The 16,990-nt window shown below is 40.9% G+C and overlaps 1 protein-coding gene across 1 annotated transcript in view; it reads right to left on the reverse strand.

Annotated features, from left to right (window-relative positions):
* The window catches only part of ABHD3 (abhydrolase domain containing 3, phospholipase), a 41,098-nt gene extending 26,516 nt beyond the window's left edge, over positions 1 to 14,582 (reverse strand). Inside the window, exons 1-3 of the mRNA XM_037031793.1 lie at positions 14,280 to 14,582; positions 13,565 to 13,728; positions 12,356 to 12,538 (exon numbers count right to left, since the gene is read on the reverse strand). Of these exons, the coding sequence (XP_036887688.1) occupies positions 12,356 to 12,538; positions 13,565 to 13,728; positions 14,280 to 14,441 (509 nt within the window). The 5' untranslated portion in view covers positions 14,442 to 14,582. The remainder of the gene's footprint in view (positions 1 to 12,355; positions 12,539 to 13,564; positions 13,729 to 14,279) is intronic.
* Positions 14,583 to 16,990: the final 2,408 nt, after the last annotated feature.

The following is a 16,990-nucleotide window of genomic DNA, read 5'->3' on the forward strand; positions in this document are numbered from 1 at the left end:
TGCATGGGTTCTCTTTGATTTAATCTATATTTATATGGATTAAAATTCATTTTATTTTGTCCTGGCTGGTGTAGCTCAGTGGATTGAACATGGCCTGTGAACCAAAGGATCGCCAGCTTAATTCCCAGTCAGGGCACATGCCTGGGTTACAGGCCAGGTCACCAGTGGGGGCCTTGTGAGAGGCAACCACACATTGATATTTCTCTCCCTCTCTTTCTCCCTCCCTTCCCCTCTCTAATAAAAAAATCATTTTATTTGTTACTGTTTACTTATCCAATCAATTAAGGCAATTTAAGGTTCTAATTCCCTTCCTTCAGGGTGCTGTTGATCATTACATGGGTTCTAAGCACTGGTGCCTGACTGCCTTACAAAAGATTCAACAAGTCTGACTTTCTTCTCGGGAGGTTAGATTTCAGTGTGGTATTCAAGATATGTTTCTGCAAAGGAATTCTTTCTGGCATCTGAAAAGTCATACAGAGAATTTTATTAGGCCCATCTGAAAGAAAAAGATGTTTAAAATCTCAGAAACCTAATTTGAGAAAAAGCTAGAAATACTACATTCTATTGACTGGTCAAAGAACAATCTTAAATATAGAACAAAAACATGCAGAAAAATTAGCATGGAGTCAGTTTAGCATAGAGTCTTTAATCACTTCTTGCTAAAAAAAAGTGGTAAGACAGACTAGACATACACAAAATTTAAGTTAGCCACTTGTATTTACTTGCATAAGCACCTAAGTTACACAGGAACTGGGGCTAAAATTAATTGTGACCTTGAACCTTGAAGCTCCAGTCATTCAGAAAAGAAGCACTTTTAGAGTGCAAAAACTACATAAGGATAAAAATGGCTTCTGGGGCAAGATATCATCACCATGTGACTGCCAGTGAGGGAAGAGAACAGAACTTGTGAGGGGAAAGAAAACGATGATCTGCAAACTCATGGAAAAGCAGCCTATACACCTGGGATTTTCTCCCAAACTGCAGACTGGGATATTTGCACTTTTCTTCAGGCAACTTTGAAAAGTAGATCACAGCTCTGATATGTCTTGGTAGAGGAGGAATTTTACTGACCTCTCCATAGGCCTTGGTTCATGACCATGCTCAGTCAGTAGCAGTGATCATTGTGTATACTTCTAGTCTTAAGTGGGGCGAAGAGATGAAGAGTGAAGGAGCAAAGCAGCTGTAGAGAAAGGCGAAAAGAGGGCTGCCATTTTGTCCCTTTCTCCCATGCTAGCTTTTTTGTTCATTCAAACCCTCTTCTGCTCTCATAGTCATCAGGGAACACTTTACATATAAAGCTAAAAGAGGTGGTTGTGAAATGACAAGAAAAAAATTCTGAGATGTTCTAAATTAAAAAGGAAGAGACACAAAGGCTTCATCAGGTAAAAATTGCAGGGCAAAAACCACTGAAAGACTACTCACACTCCTTAATGTAAGTTGGAATTATTAAACTATTTATTTTTTACATTATTTATTTATTTATTTTTAGAGAGGGGATGGGAAGGAGAAAGAGTGGGAGAGAAACATCAATGTATTGTTGCCTCTCCTGTGTCCCTTACTGGGGACCTGGCCTGCAACCCAGGCATGTGCCCTGACTGGGAATCGAACTGGTGACCCTTTGCTTCACAGATAAACTATTTAAAAAGATGTAATAGCCAGGTCAGTGGAACCCCAGGAGTCTCTGCTTCCAGTTTACATGGGAGCTTTATAGACTCTGCTGGTCCATCCCAGAACTAGTCTCCCATCTCTTTGTCTATAGCTAATATGAATTTTTTAAGAACATCTTACTTCTTTCTCCCCGCCACCCAGTTGATGTATAAAAACACCAGAAGGGCACGTTTGTCTTTTCTATTTAGTGATGCTGCTGGTTGGTTTAAACTCTGTGCCCAAGACCAGTTTTGTTTTTTTTTTTTCCTAGCAATGGCCTATAAACCCTGTTGGGTACCGCCCTGTCTGGTTTCAGGGGCTGTAACCCCCCAGAGATAAGGCTGAGTGAGCGACCTTCGAACTGTGAGCCAGTAAGGAGACAAAGCTTATCTCCCTGGCAGGAACGCTGCTTCTGCTTCATCCATCTCTGGCCCCCAGTGCTTGGCGGTCAGTCAATGACAGGTAAGACACCTCAGAGGTGGGGGCAACCTAAGCCAGACATGATCACTTGGGAGGCCCCCAGGGAAGGACTTGGGGGGCTATGGAGAAAGGGGGTGATGGACCCTTGCCCCTCGGTTTTGATGAAGCCTGAGACCTCATTTCTCCTAATTCCTTGGCTATCTTGCCTCCTCTGCCTGACTTAAGCCTGAAACAATGACGGAGGGTGGTGCAGCCATGTGCTGGAAAGGGCGGGCTCCCCAGGTAATGAGGCCTGAGAAAGGATATGTAAAATCCTGTGAAGTCTACATTGCTAAGAATCCTCTTAGTTAAATGTTAAAGGTCCGAACAGAAAATGAGTTTGTTTCCCAAAGTTTTATAGCCCTTTAGCTGATAGACCCTGACTCAGAAGAAGCCCTAATAGTTCTTTGTATGCTATCCATTGTTTGATCCTTACTACCTGACAATGATTAATAAGCTATACCTGTATTCCTGCGCAAATTAAACCCAATAAAAGCCTGTCTAGGCAAGGGCCAGCACACTCTCCCCTTGAGAGAGTTGCCAGGCCACTCTGAGGCGCTCCCCCCTTGAGGGAGTAGCCATGCCGTCCCTTTTCCTCCACAGGACTTGGTAGTCCCTGTGAATTTGTCTTGATTTTCCATCCATAATGCCGCAGGCACTGCAGGACAGTGCACGTGTCAAAACCCTTTTTTTTAAAAAAGGTTGCCTCTCGTGGGTCCCCTGCTGGGAACCCACGAGAGGCAACCATACATTGATATTTCTCTCCTTCCCTCCTTCCCTTCCCCTCTAAAGATAAATAAATAAAATCTTTAAAAATAAAAAAAAATTTTTAAAAAGGGTGTTCAGTCTTTTTAAGGTTAACATTTTTGTTTAACAGAAACAATTACTATTCCTAAGGCACCCAATAAGCCTGTTAACTCCATAATAGTTCTCTCCAAATAATTTCTATAATTTCTCCCAAACAACTTTAAAGGGTATGTATTTAATATACGAGGAAAATTGTACTGCAAAACTTAGTTTTCTGCAATTTCTGCAGTTTTCTTAGTTTTCTATTTTAACTATTTAAACTTTCTTCTCAAAACAGGAAAACTATAAAGAGAAGAAAGAGAAGAAATACCAAATAAAGAATAAATCTGGTATTAAGAGTTTTCTGTGATAATGGGACACTTTAATCAGGGAAGCAGGTGAGTCCCCTTTGATGAAGGTTAAATACAAAGCAGAGGCTTACCTACAGCACAGGATTTCTCACCCTTTAGCACTACAGACATAATGAACCAACATATTCTTTACAGTGGGGACTATCTATAGTCTGCTTGTTTGAGAACCACTGTTACAGTGAAATGGACCAGACAGCCTTGACTCTGCTCAAGCCTAGTGATCTACCAGAATAAAGGGATGTTATCAGATAACCTGAAATATTTTCCATGTCTAAGATTCCACAAGTCTTTGATTCTAAGGATAGAAATAACACAATACAACATACAGATCAGGTATCCTAGAAATGTACACCTGAAACTTACATGACCTTATTAACCAATGTTATTCCAAAAAATTTAATAAAAATAAAACTAAAAAAAAAAAGAAATAATAATCAGCAAAGGGCAAAGAGATGAACATTCAGATTGCAGATAATAATAGCCACAGATATTTATTAGTGTTTGCTATGTGCCAGATTATGTGCTAAGCACTTTACATGAATATTAATATGGAAATGACACACTCATTAAAAAATTTATTAAAGAGTATTTACTGAACTAATTTTAAGTTTGAATTAGAGATTATAGGAGAAAATGAAAAAAAAATAAGGTCCTTCTCTCGAGGAGAGTAGAATCTAGTTAGGCTGAAAAGAAATGCACCATATTTTCAGTTGAGTGACTACTACAAAAGTAATATCACAAGGTAGTATGTGATTCAGTGTTCAATGAGTGGTATAAATAAAAATGCCTTACGAGGTAAAGATGGGCAAATTGATGAGGAAATGATTCATGACAAAGGCAGATAGATATTATGCTGAGACTTGAAAAATGGTAAAGATTTCAGCAGAAGAAACTATGAGATATAATATTGGTTGAAGGGAGCAATGTGAGCAAAGATATAAGGTGTATAAAATTTTCAAGCGACAAGAAAGTAGATCATCTTAGTTGAAAAATGCTACCTAGAGAGTAATAGTAAAGAATAAGGATGGAAAAATAGGTTAGGGCCAAAATAGGCATAGAGTTCTGAATGCCAGATTAAGAAAACATGACAAGGAGGTTTTGCTTCCAGAAAAGTCAGAGTAGAACCTATTGGGACAATCCTTCCATAGAATAGTAACTACAAACTCTTGGCAAAATATAAAGGCAATAGAAAACAACCAAAAGCAAGCAGAGACTGAATGTAAGTTGACACTTGGAAGAAAAAAATGGCATTGGGTAAACCTTCTGTTTTTACAGCTTTTGCCTGAAGGGAGGCACTGGTTGGTATTACTCAATGCTAGGTAAATGTCAGAAATGCTTGGTATTGTGGGTTGAAAAAAAACCAGAGAACAAAGTTCAGTACACAAGAGCAGTTAGAAAATGAGAGGAAAAGCTCAGAATAGATAGCAACACAGAGGGAGATGCCATAAAAACCTGTCCCAAAGCGCTGGCTGACCCTTCATCTGCACACATGTGAAGCAGACTCCAAGTGGTTCAATTAAGGGTAAAAAACTGAACAGACATTTCAGCTTCTGTCTACCACAGAGGAGTCAGAGTTTGATGTCTGAGTTTAGTCAAGTTATCTGCCTGTTAAAACAAACACAAAAATCAGTACTGTTTGGATAAATTTAATAGAATCTAAAGACTCTGCAAGTGATCAAATCATCTAGAACACAACATTACTAGACCACGAAGAAACAGGAAAACATGACCCATACTAAAGAGCTAAGAAAATCAATGTGACTGACCCTGAGATGATCTAGATGTCAGAATTAACAAATGAAAATTTAAAGCAGCTATTAAAACTATGCTCAAGGGCATAATGAAAAATAAGCTTATAATGAATAAAAAATAAGAAATCTCAGCAGAGGAATAAAATGTATTAAACAATTGAAATTGTAGGACAGAAAAATACAATATCTGGCCCTGGCTGGTGTAACTCAGTGGATCAAGTGCCAGCCTGAGAACCAAAGGGTCACTGGTTTGATTCCCAGTCTAGGGCATAGGCCTGAGTTGTGGGCCAGGTCCCCGGTGGTGGATGGGCGAGAGGCAACCACACATTGATGTTTCTCTCCCTCTCTTTCTCCCTCCCTCCCCCTCTCTCTAAAAATAAATAAATAAAATCTTTATAGAAAATACAGTGTCTGAAATAAAAAATTTTTACTGTATTTTCAAACTGCAGTTCTAATCTAAAGATGAGAGAGAAAAAACTGAATAGAATTTCAGTGATTCATGGGACAATATCATAAGATGTAACATGCACAAAACTATGGTCCCAGAAGGAGAGCAGAAAAAAGAGTCAAAGTTAATCTCAATGTGAGGAAGCTGAAAACCTTAGACAACTAGCATCAATAATTCCCTTTCAGTGAGCTCTCAAAACATTGTTTTGGAACCTTTCCCCCCCTCCCCATTATATCCAACATTGTCCCTAACACTGACTTAGCTGCTTTCTGATATTCTCATATTTTATGTTACTCATTCAAATTCTAGCTGGATCTCTTTGGTATTTTTATAGATTATGTCAACTAAAGACCTACTCGAATTAGCCTACAGAAAACGCTATTTAGTGTCAAAAGTGCTCTACATTCACAGTGCTCTGAACTATTAAGAATTATTCCAGTGTAACAGGTCACTGCTGGAAATTTTATCACCCCAAACTGAGCCAGAGAAATGTGTGTATACTAGGATGTAGATTCCAGCAGCCAATCCACCTTAGCAAGGCATTACCTTCCTTCTCTCCGTACCACCATGGCCTGCCAGGCATAGTGCCATCCCTGGGCCCTCCTGGGATGGTGTCTTGCCTGGAAATAGTGCATAGCCAGTAATTACCTCATTTTCATCTGAACAGACTAGACTAAAAGAGTAAGGCTCTTCGCTAAACCAGACAATGGCTTGATTCACTCCTTTACATTTCAAGGCTTATACTCCTTTGTTTTCCTGCAAGTTTATTTTTTTTACATTACCATTTAGTCCCTTTATATACCCCTCCCCACCCCACAATGTCCATGTCCATGAGTCCTTTTTCCTTTTTGCTCAATCTTTTTACCCCCTACTTCATGGACCAAGTACTAGTCAATGCTCTTCATATCCATACATGCAATCCTTGAAACCCCACGAAAGATAGGTATCTTTACAGGTAAAAAACTGAGGTACAGATTCAGTACCTTGTCCACAGATACAAAGGTCATGTGTGACAAAGCTGAGATCTGAGTCCAGGCAGCTCCGACTCAAGAATCCACTTAACACCTCACTATGCTCCCCTGTGCAAGCTAAGCTAGTGACATTAAAGTCTCTTTTTCCAAAGAAGATGGGTGCTCTGAACAGAGTACTCTTTGAGTGCATGCCAGCTCTGATAAAAAGAGCTTTGTCCCTGAAAGTTTGTTAATTGAAGTATCCTTTTATAGTGGCATATCTAACAGGCAGATATTGTCAGGGCCCCAGAGAATGGTACTACTTGTCAACATCCACTATCATGTTTTCCAGAAACACCTTTATTCAATGCTTTCTAATAGGCATTCGTTCATCTAGCCCATCTCATGAATAATCATTAACTGACTCATTCTCAAAATTTAAAAAACCAAATTATTTTAACAACAAAAAAACGATAAGAATAATTTTAGACAAAAACATTCTAATGTTAATTAAAAACGACTTTGTATCTAAGATACCGCTTTCAGCATGGGGAGTCACCAGAACGCGCCCTTCTCTTTCGCCACATCATTTTTCTTAGCTCAGCCTCCCCTTCCTTCCTCCCTCCCTCAGGAGGAGTCTGCAGACGACCTGCCGGCGCACTTCTAATGCAGCAGGAAACACAGCTGAATGTCACCTACAGCTTAGTATCCACTAGAGCTACTCCCCTCAAATCAAAATTGTGTAGGCCCAAACCGCAAACTGGAAAGTGAAGGAATGTTTAAAAGTTGTCAAGTGGGTAATCCACTCCTGCTCTTGTCTCCTGAGCTCATCTAACTTGCAGCAATTGGTTGGGCTTCCTTTCTTGTGGCTATACTGACACTTGTCAAATTTTGCTTTATCTGTCCTGGTTCCTCTTGCCCTTTCGGTTGCATCTGACACAAGTGATTTACTCCTTCCCTCCATAAAATGGCTTGCTGGGTTTTTCTGATATCCCAGAACCTTGGCATTTGTAATACTCTGACCACTCAGTGCTAGGGGCTGCCAGTTATCTCCCAATGTTTACCCTCTCCTTCTTCCTCAGTAACAGAATCCTCCAATTTCAGTTTGGTAGATGGCTGCCCAAAATAAAGGCTTTAAAAAGCCTCTCTTGAAGCGAAGAAACAGAGTGGTGTCATTAAAAGTGGTGTGCACAGTTGCTGGGAAGCATCCTGAAAGGACATCAGTGCATTCTCTACTTTCTGTTTTTGTCTTTCTTGCATGTTGGAATGCAGATATGATAGCTGGAGCTGAAGCAGCCCTACATTATGAAGTAATGTGATGTAAGAAACTTAGTTTTCTGACACTATAGAGCACCCTACAAGTCCCAGTTCACCGTCTTGGATGTTTACATGAGAAATAAACTTGTATCTAGTTTAAGTCACTGTTATTTTGAGTTTCTGTCACTTGCAGCCAATTCTGGAGCTCTCTGATATATTTCTTGCCTACTACTGCATAGTCTTTGTCACTTCAATGAAACTGTATGCTCTTTGGGAATATAGGTTCTGATACTGTACTTTACAGTACCAAAATACTTAATGACTGACCTAGATTTCAGTGAACTTATTATAACATAATTCTGGATGGGTCACTCTTTTTAAATTACTTGGGGGTGGAATAAAATGGGAGATGAAGGCCCTCAATAAAAGAGGTCAAAGAAAAGATGATTTGGATATTCTCAGAGTTACTGCTTTTCTTCGTGTTTTTAGTTGTAGTGCTAGAAATCAATTCAGAGGATGTTTGGGAAAAGGTTTAAGGAACAGAATATTATCCAGATAACACAAAATAATACCCAGTAGGCTGTGTTACTGAATAGAGATTTCTTAAAAAAAAAAAAGAAAGAAAAAGAAATCTTGAATGAGTGGATATGTTTTCCAACTACTTCATCAATCAAATGGGTGCAGTTTATTAGAGGGAACAACTTTTTCTCCACTTTTTCCTCTGGCTTCTATGAGGCTTCTCTGTGACACACTCTTGGATTCCTAGTCTTTCTTACTTTTCTTGCTGTCCAGGAGACAGGAGACTTAACTGACTGATAAAATCTGAAAGAATGACTAGGGCTGTCTGGCTCAGCAATTCTCTTCTCCTTGCAAAGGCAAGTTTATCCAGGGAATATACCCTGCACTCCATCAATGAAAATGGACAACCTGCAGGCAGGCCAAGTTATTTCCCCATTCAGTTCTACTTATCTTTGATATCTTTTTTTAAAAAAGATTTTATTTATTTATCTTTAGAGGGGAAGGGAAGGAGAGAAGGAGGGAAATATCAATGTATGATTGCCTGTCCTGAGTCCCCCACTGGGAACTGGCCTGCAACCCAGGCATGTGCCCTGAATGGGAATCGAACCACAATCGTGTGGTTTGCAGGCCCATGCTCAATCCACTGAGCTACACCAGCCAGGGCTATCTTTGATATCTTTGTAGAGCCTTTGCTCACAATTATCTTAAATGAATTTTAGCTGAGTTCTCATCCCACACATTATTAATTTTGTATTAGTAGGCCTTAACAGAAAAGTTTTGTGTCTTTGTTAGCATTCAGGTACAGGAAAACAATGTTTGTTTAACAACAACAGTAACCCTTATGTTTCACTTGTCTGCATGCCAGGACACAGGTTCCCTCCAATGTCTGAATCACTATCTGACCAGTAAAGTATCAACAGTTCTCTGGCGACCTGACAGAATTTGTGACCCTCCCTATACACTCAACCTTTACACAAGGTGGTAACGGGCTGAAAGCACGTGCACGCCCATCATATTGGGGTGTTCATACTTCCTATGAAGCTGTACTATGTAGCAGGCATTATAATAATATCCAAGCAGTCCTGAAAAGAAACTAGATGTTTATATTTCCAAGAGGTAGGTTTGTTTCGACTTGTGCTTTAAATTATAAAAAGTGTTCTGCTTTGATCAAGAAATAGAAGATCTGGGAATAGAAGACATGAACATTTCTAAAGACCCAATTTCTTCTGGGCATAAAATCAAGCACTCTGTGTGCTCTGCTTTATTAAGCTCTCTCTAGTGAGAAACCATGATTGGCAAACATTAACTGCCCAAGATCACTAAGTAAGTAAGTGGCAGTTCCAACGTTTGAATCCAGGCCTGGCTCTAAGGCCCATGCACATTCCCCCACATTACACAGCTTAACCTACCAAACCCCATGTTACAGTATCAATGACTTAGATCTGTTTTGCCACCTAAGGACTCAACCCAGCCTTGTGCCAAAGTTCCAGATGTGTTTTTTACCTGGGTGGCCTTTAAAACAACCTGGCTGTCTCTGACAGATTGCAAAAATATTTCGTAACTCTTCCTTAAAGAGGTGGAGTCTATGAGTGAGGACCTTTAAAAACCCCAAATTTACTTACAAAATATTGTGTATTCATATGTTTAAACTTCAGTCACCTTAAAAGTACTCCCTATTTGATGCAATATACTTATCAAGATGTTTCTTCCACTGCTCAAAACAGTTTTTGAACTCATTGATTTTGCTGCCTTTTAGCACTTCTGACTTTTTTGTTTCACCTTTTCCACATCAGCAAAACATTTCTCATGGACTATTCTCATCCAGGGAAACAAAAATAGTCATTTGGGGTGAGATCTGATGAGTAGGGAGAGTGGGGCATAGGGATCATGTCATTTTTGGTCAAAAACTGCTGAACACTCAGCACGGTGTAGGCAGGTGCACTTGTAAATCACGCATCATGAAATGGGTAAACATGTTGAGTCTTCGAAAAAATTCACTGAAGCTGAATGCAGCCTCTCACAACAATGCCAGCTGATTCAGTGATACAGATGGGCTCCTAGAATACTCACCTAGTGGGGGAAACCAGTACTACAAGGGGCTCACCCTGCAGAAGGAAATTCCGGGGTTTTGCAGGGGAGACTCCCCCTTGTCTTGCCCTACTCTGATTCTAGACTGACTTGCTTGACCAGACTGTGACTTTCTTTTACTAGAATGCAGTAGAAGCAATGTTGTGAGAGTTCTCAGCTTGCGCCTCAAAAAGGCTTGCGGCTTTCACTTTTGTATTTCTTGGAACCTTTTGCCACCCAATGAACAAGCTCAGGGTGAACTTGATGTGGATGAGAGACTATGTGGAGCTGAGAGGCGCCATCCTCGCAGAAGGTCCCCAAGCGCAGAGTGATCCTGGCTGCTGACTACAAATGCACAGATGATTCCATTCAAGACCAGAAGAACTATCCAGCTGAGCTCAGCCCACATTGGTGAACCCACAGAATTGTGAATGCTTATTGTTTTTAGCCATGAAATATTAGGTAGTTAATTATATAGAGAAAGCTAACTAATATACCCTCTTCAACCTAGATTCAGAGATTCCTTGCAGTTAAAAATAAGTGGGGATAGGCTCAAAGACTATTGAAAATTTATCAATCATTGTTACCTTCAAGCCCCGTCTGATTTAGTGTTCGATTTCCCTGAACCCAAATAAGCTGGTTCTTCAAGCAGCTGACAGTGACCTGGTTCAGCCTTCCCCTTTCATAGGCTTCTTGAGGCAAAAGCAACTTCTCACTACTCTTTGTATTTCCTCAAAGTACCCAGCACAAACCCTTCCTTGTGTCATATATTCTCAGTAATATTTCCAAAGAAATAAAAGAGATTTTAACCCTTAGGGAAGCTAGAACCTTCCAACAACTTTGAGACACAGTGTAAAGATAGCAAGTAAATACAATTTGGCAACTTTTACAAGTGATAGAAGAAAGTCATACATACTAGCAACTCCAGGGCTCATGGGATTCAGTCCCTGAGTTGCAACTACATTGTTTTTAAAAGTATTTTCTAAGTCTTGACAGATAGCTCAGACTAAGTATAGAATCAGCAACTTAAATATGTACACAAGGCTTTATGATCCAAACTCTTTGAGAATGACTAAGTTTTAGCAAAAAATTGGAATCAAGCCTCACATCGAACTGGATGGTGCTTATACATCGAATGATGATAAATTTGTGCTTTTGCTTAGTGTAAATTTCATTGGAACCATAATTTTGGAACACCATACCAAAGCTTCTGAGAGATTGTCACTTTATGGACAAAACAGGCTTTATCTGTGAAAGATCAGAGTTAACTTGTCAAAATTGAAATAACTCTTATGGCATTTCCCCCTTTATATCAAAATATTTTTATTATTATAAACTCAGCCTCAGTTTTTCACACAAGTATTTCAAGTTCAACAAAAGATGCAACCCTAAATGCAACTCAGAGTGTTCCATTACAATAATTACTATCAGCTGAAAAAGACTGAGGCACAGAAAAGCAGGGACCTTTCAAAATGACTCTAAGATTGAGCTGAACCTGAAACTTAAACCTGCTAAGTCACCTGTATCTGGTGACTAAGTTGAATAATGGTTACTCAGAAATGGTGTGGCATCATTACTGACCACATGCAGTCAGACGGAGAGAAGAGGCACACAGCACCTTCGGAAAAATAAGGACACATACAAGCTGATTCTGAATAATTTTTACACTTGGGATCTGAGCCAATGAGACAAGATAAGTGGATCCAGGGCCCAAATATGGAGTGTGACATGAGGGCCACTGTGTACTCTCTCAGGTGTCTGTAATTGCTATTCTGCCCAACACTCCCTTTTAGTGTAACCTACTGCTTCTCAGACCTAGGTCCTATGCCATTTCGTAGGTGATTCTAATTTCATTTATTCATTCGACTAAAATCTGCCAGGTTCCTACTATGCTCAGTGCTATTTCCCATGCAATGATTCAGTTACGCATCTTCCTGAAAAAAAAGAGGGGAAAGAAAAAGCAGAGAAAATAGTAACTTAGTGCTTAATTCATGCAAGAAATAGCAAGTGTTTCAGAAACAAACATGAAGATATATACGTGTTTCATTTAGAATGAATTAAGTGAAAAATGAAAAAAAGAAAAAAACCTTTCACTGGTACCTGTATCCCAATTCTTCACTCAGATGGATCATATGGAGGATATATGATTCCTTGCTTGTTCCGGTGAGGCCGGGCAACAGTAAGATTGTGGGCCTGGTGCTGGCATCCATGTAACTCTTACTGTGATGATTGTCAAACCAGTCCAGTGAAATCTGTCCTCCATCTGCAGTTTTGATAAGTTCACTAAAAGAAAGAATTCAAAGACAAACTCATTGTTTCAATTTGTGTCTTGATTCTATAAATATATGATGTGATTTGGATATCTCAAAATAACTTTTTTCAGTACTAACATACACACTTACATCACTTTCTTTCTTGACAAGAATGTTACGAAATTCATACCATTAAATATTTCCAGGAATGCCAGTAAAAGGTAGTGAATACAAATGAACTTCAAAGTATCTCAAGCATGTATCTTAATCATTTCCTCATTTCTCTAAAATACCCAGCATTTAACCCCTATTTGATTGAGATCACCCAAATAAGTCAACAGGGAATTGTGATTAAGTAAAATGCTGATCTTATCACAGCTCTGGCTGTTTGATTCAATAACAATGTTTCTTCACAGAGTCTATTACAAAATTTGCTTCTTACATATTTTAAAGTTCTTCTCACATAGTACCTATGAATATATAGAATTTTCCCAGACAAACAGTGCAAGTTGCAGGTGACAAAAAAACTCCAGAATCACTAGATGACTCAGGGAAATTAATAATAGGAACCATTTAAATCTCTTGTTGCTGATATATCCTGGGTCATATCTGCAACACCTCAAGGACATTATCATCAAGGACCCATTTGCTTATCCATATGAAGTTCTTTTACAGGGCTCCAAAATCCAAATTAATTAATCCTCTCACTCCCACCCTTATCCCAGCATCAGTGAACTGGTACCGTATCATCAAAGGACCTATGTCCTCAGGGGCAGATGCATGATGAATTTGGAAAACAGTCAACTCCAAACACTTCTTGCATACTAGAAATAAACCATTTACATCAGGGCGCCAAACAAAAAATGTGAAAGGCAATACCTGTACACTTTCTTGCAGCTGAGTGTGGGTGAGGGCCATATTTTCCATTTTCATTCTTCTTTTTTCTCTATACTTACTAAACCAGAGGTTCTATTAACCAAGAACTGGCACTATGCAAAAAAATAAAAATAAAAAACTGTGGTTTTGAAGACAAGACTGAAAATGTAAATTTACTTACTTCCTGTACTGCACTGGGGGTTTGGAAGTGATGAAGGGTCTCAGCAGTGTCTGCCCTCGACTCTCCCAGCACCAGACCGTCGGGTAGTAGGTCTCTGTCACCACGGGGCAGTGGTCCTGAAGAAAGCGGCTGAAACTCTCACCACCCGTCACTAACTGGGGCTTCTGTGGGGAAAGCCAGTCTCAGTAAGGGATCCAGACCAGAAAGTTTCTGCCAACCGTAATCCATAACCAACCAGACTTGTCCCTCATACGCGATCCACCGGATTACTGGAAGTCTGGCGCAAATAGTTCACAGTCATAACGGACTTAAAGAGTGCTTTATCAAACCCCCTCCAGTGAAAGGCGAGTTGAAATAAGTCATTCTAAAAAGTGCTACAGCATTGCCGAGCAGCTTTGCCGGGTTAGATCGATAATAGTGACAGGGCAGCTCCGCGCGCACATAGGTCAGAAGGTCTGGGTAGTAAGTAGTCCGAGGACTCGGGCTGGACCACATGCAGGCGGGTAGGGGCTGGCTGGCTTTCCCGAAAGCGCTCCAAGGGCATTCATCAGATGCCCGGGAAAGGACAACTCTAAGGAGCAGTATGCTCGCCCCTAGCACGGCCCCAGTCACTCATTCCAGACAGCAACAAGCCTCCGGCTACGCTGATGCCACCGTTCTGGGCAAAACCGCTGGTGGCCCTGCGCCCCTGCACCCGCGCCACCCCTCGGCTCACCTTGGCAATGCTGCTCAGGTAGTAGCAGGCGTAGGCAACGCTGAAGCCTAGGATCAGAGATAATCCCATTCCGGAACCGAAGAACCCAATCCGGACTTGGTGCTCCAGGTAGAGGGATAGCTCCCGGGAGAGCACCCGCAAGTCCATGGCTAGGCGCTGCATAGCCCCGGGAGACCCAAGCGTTGGTCCGGCGGCAGGAGGCCAGAGGGACAAGCGAGCACTGAACGGTCACGGAGCGGAGCGTCTCCTGCTGGGAAAAGCACAGCTTCCGCCAAGCGGTTCGTCCGGGCTGCCCTGGGAGGCGTAGCTCTGCCTGGCTGGCCACAGGCTCCGCCTGGGCTTCCTAGGACCGCCCCCACTGCCAGCCACTCAGCAACCTCCGAGAGGCGCGGTTCCAATCCCCGTCACCCAAAGGGCTAACTGGGGTCTCTGGGCCAGGTCGCAGTCAGCCTGGGTGAACCAGGGTTGGAAGAGGGCGGGCGCAGACTTCGGAGAAGGAAATGAGCCTGGCAGCACTAGTACTCCAGTGACCTTGAGTTATTCCAAAGGTGGTAGGTTTCTATTAATTGTCCCTGTATATTGGCAGTTTAGGGTGCCCAAGAAGTATGCATTGATTCAAAGATTTGGGGAGTTAATGCCAAGGACATATTATGATAATGCACTCACTATGTAGTGAAAAAAATCCTACATCCCTAGGAAATTGTGTTGTCTCCAAGACTATCAAAAGAAAAACATTCTATAAACATCCAACAATAGAGACACTCATACTTGACTTTAAATGTCATATTCTTTAGTATGCCTTAAATAAGAAGTGGTTCCCCCAAATTAATGAAAAGATCAAGAATATGAACTGGGATTCAAAAAAATTTTAAAGCCTATTTGTGGTTCATTAATGTTTTGAACTTAAGAGGAACAGAAATTCACAGTTACTTAATGTGCAGACAAGAGACCATTTATGAAGTAGGTTCTCCTAGGCATCTGTGTTAAAAGATTTAACGATCTGAACTCATCCACCAAACTTAGGCAAATCATTTACTCTTTTGGAACTTCATTTTCTTGTCTCTGAAATAAATGGTTAAGGTGGAAGATATCCAAATTTTTTCCTGTTACAAGAACATTCAAAATCTTCCTTAAGACAATAATTGTTACTTCCAATTTAGATGAGGAAATGAGTTCACTAAAATATGACCCCCAATGATCTCTTCCTGGGTCTCCATGCCTTTGTGTAATCCCTTACCCTTGAGTACAGATAGGACCTGTGACTTAGTTCTAACCAACAGAGTGTCAAAAAAGTAATGGGATGTCACCACTCCTGTATTACATTATGTTATATGACTCTAGCTTAGCACACTGGAGCTAAAGGCTCTCCTGCTCACCTGAGGGAGCCAACAGCCATATGAATGGCCCACAGACAGGGCCACATAGTAGATAACTAGTGGTGGCCTCTGGTTGACAGCCAGCAAAAAAATGGGGCCCTCAGACCCACAACTCAATGGCAGTCTCAATGTGGTGGTATGGTTTCTTAACATAAGTGCTTGGTTATAAAGCCTCTCTCCAGCTAGTGTTCAGCTGGTTATTCAGGATGATTTTTCTATAATTATTTGTAATTTCAGTTTAGTCATGGGAGGAGGTTAGTGTACTGTAGGGAACCACTTCACATGGCGTGGAAATGTAACTCAACACTCATGTGGAAAACGGGTCTGGAGCGAGTGGCACACAAGACCACACCCACAGAGAGGTTTTCCTGTGGGGAATCTGGCTTGCATTGTACCCAGACTGCTATGAGACTTTCTTTCGCTAAAACTCCCTCACCCTGAATTGAGGCACAAAGGCTTACTGTAACTTCCTAAAGTCTGTGCTAAACCTCCCAAGTATGAAATATGTCCGGTTCAACCACTTTTCCTCCTGATCTGCAATATCCTTCTCTTTGAGGTAATTAGCAACATTCTTTCCTTTGTTATCTGTAAAAGGTAATCCCCTGCAGTGAACCTGTGCATAGTAAATGAAGACTATCCTCCATGTAAGGTACCCAGAAAAGCAATAAAAGTTTGTCCAGGCAGGGACTGACTCTTGGCCCTCTTTCCCTCTATCTCTCTCTCTCAGAGAGTGGCCATGCTATCCTTTTTTCTCCACAGGACTTCTGTTACCTGTGTGTATTTGTTCTCTAGCAGCCACAACATACACAGATCCTTCCGGCCAGGATCTGCCACAGTGTACCTTCCACCTACTCTCCTGCCATCTTGGATCCTCAGCTCTTTTTTAAAAAAATATATTTTATTGATTATGCCATTACAGTTGTCCCATTCCCCCCTTCATTCCCCTTTACCCTGTCCACCCCTCCCTCACCCTCCTCTTTAGTTTCTGTCCATGTGTCACAATTTCCTGAGGTTCTATATTTCCCATACTATTCTTGCCCTCCCCCATCTATTTTCTACCTACCGTCTATGCTACTTATTCTCTGTACCTTCTCCCCTCTTCTCCTCCTCCCACTCCCCTGTTGCTAACCCTCCATGTGATCTCCATTTCTATGGTTCTGCTCCTGATCTAGCTGTCCTCTTAGTTTGCTTTTGTTTTAGGTGTGGTTATTAATAACTGTGAGTTTGCTGTCCTTTCACTGTTAATATTTTTTAACTCCTTTTTCTTAGATAAGTCCCTTTAACATTTCATATAATAAGGACTTGGTGATGATGAACTCCTTGAACTTGACCTTA

Source organism: Sturnira hondurensis, unplaced genomic scaffold (assembly GCF_014824575.4).
Source record: "Sturnira hondurensis isolate 20B ecotype Veracruz unplaced genomic scaffold, ASM1482457v3 Scaffold0001872, whole genome shotgun sequence".
NCBI lineage: Eukaryota > Metazoa > Chordata > Mammalia > Chiroptera > Phyllostomidae > Sturnira > Sturnira hondurensis.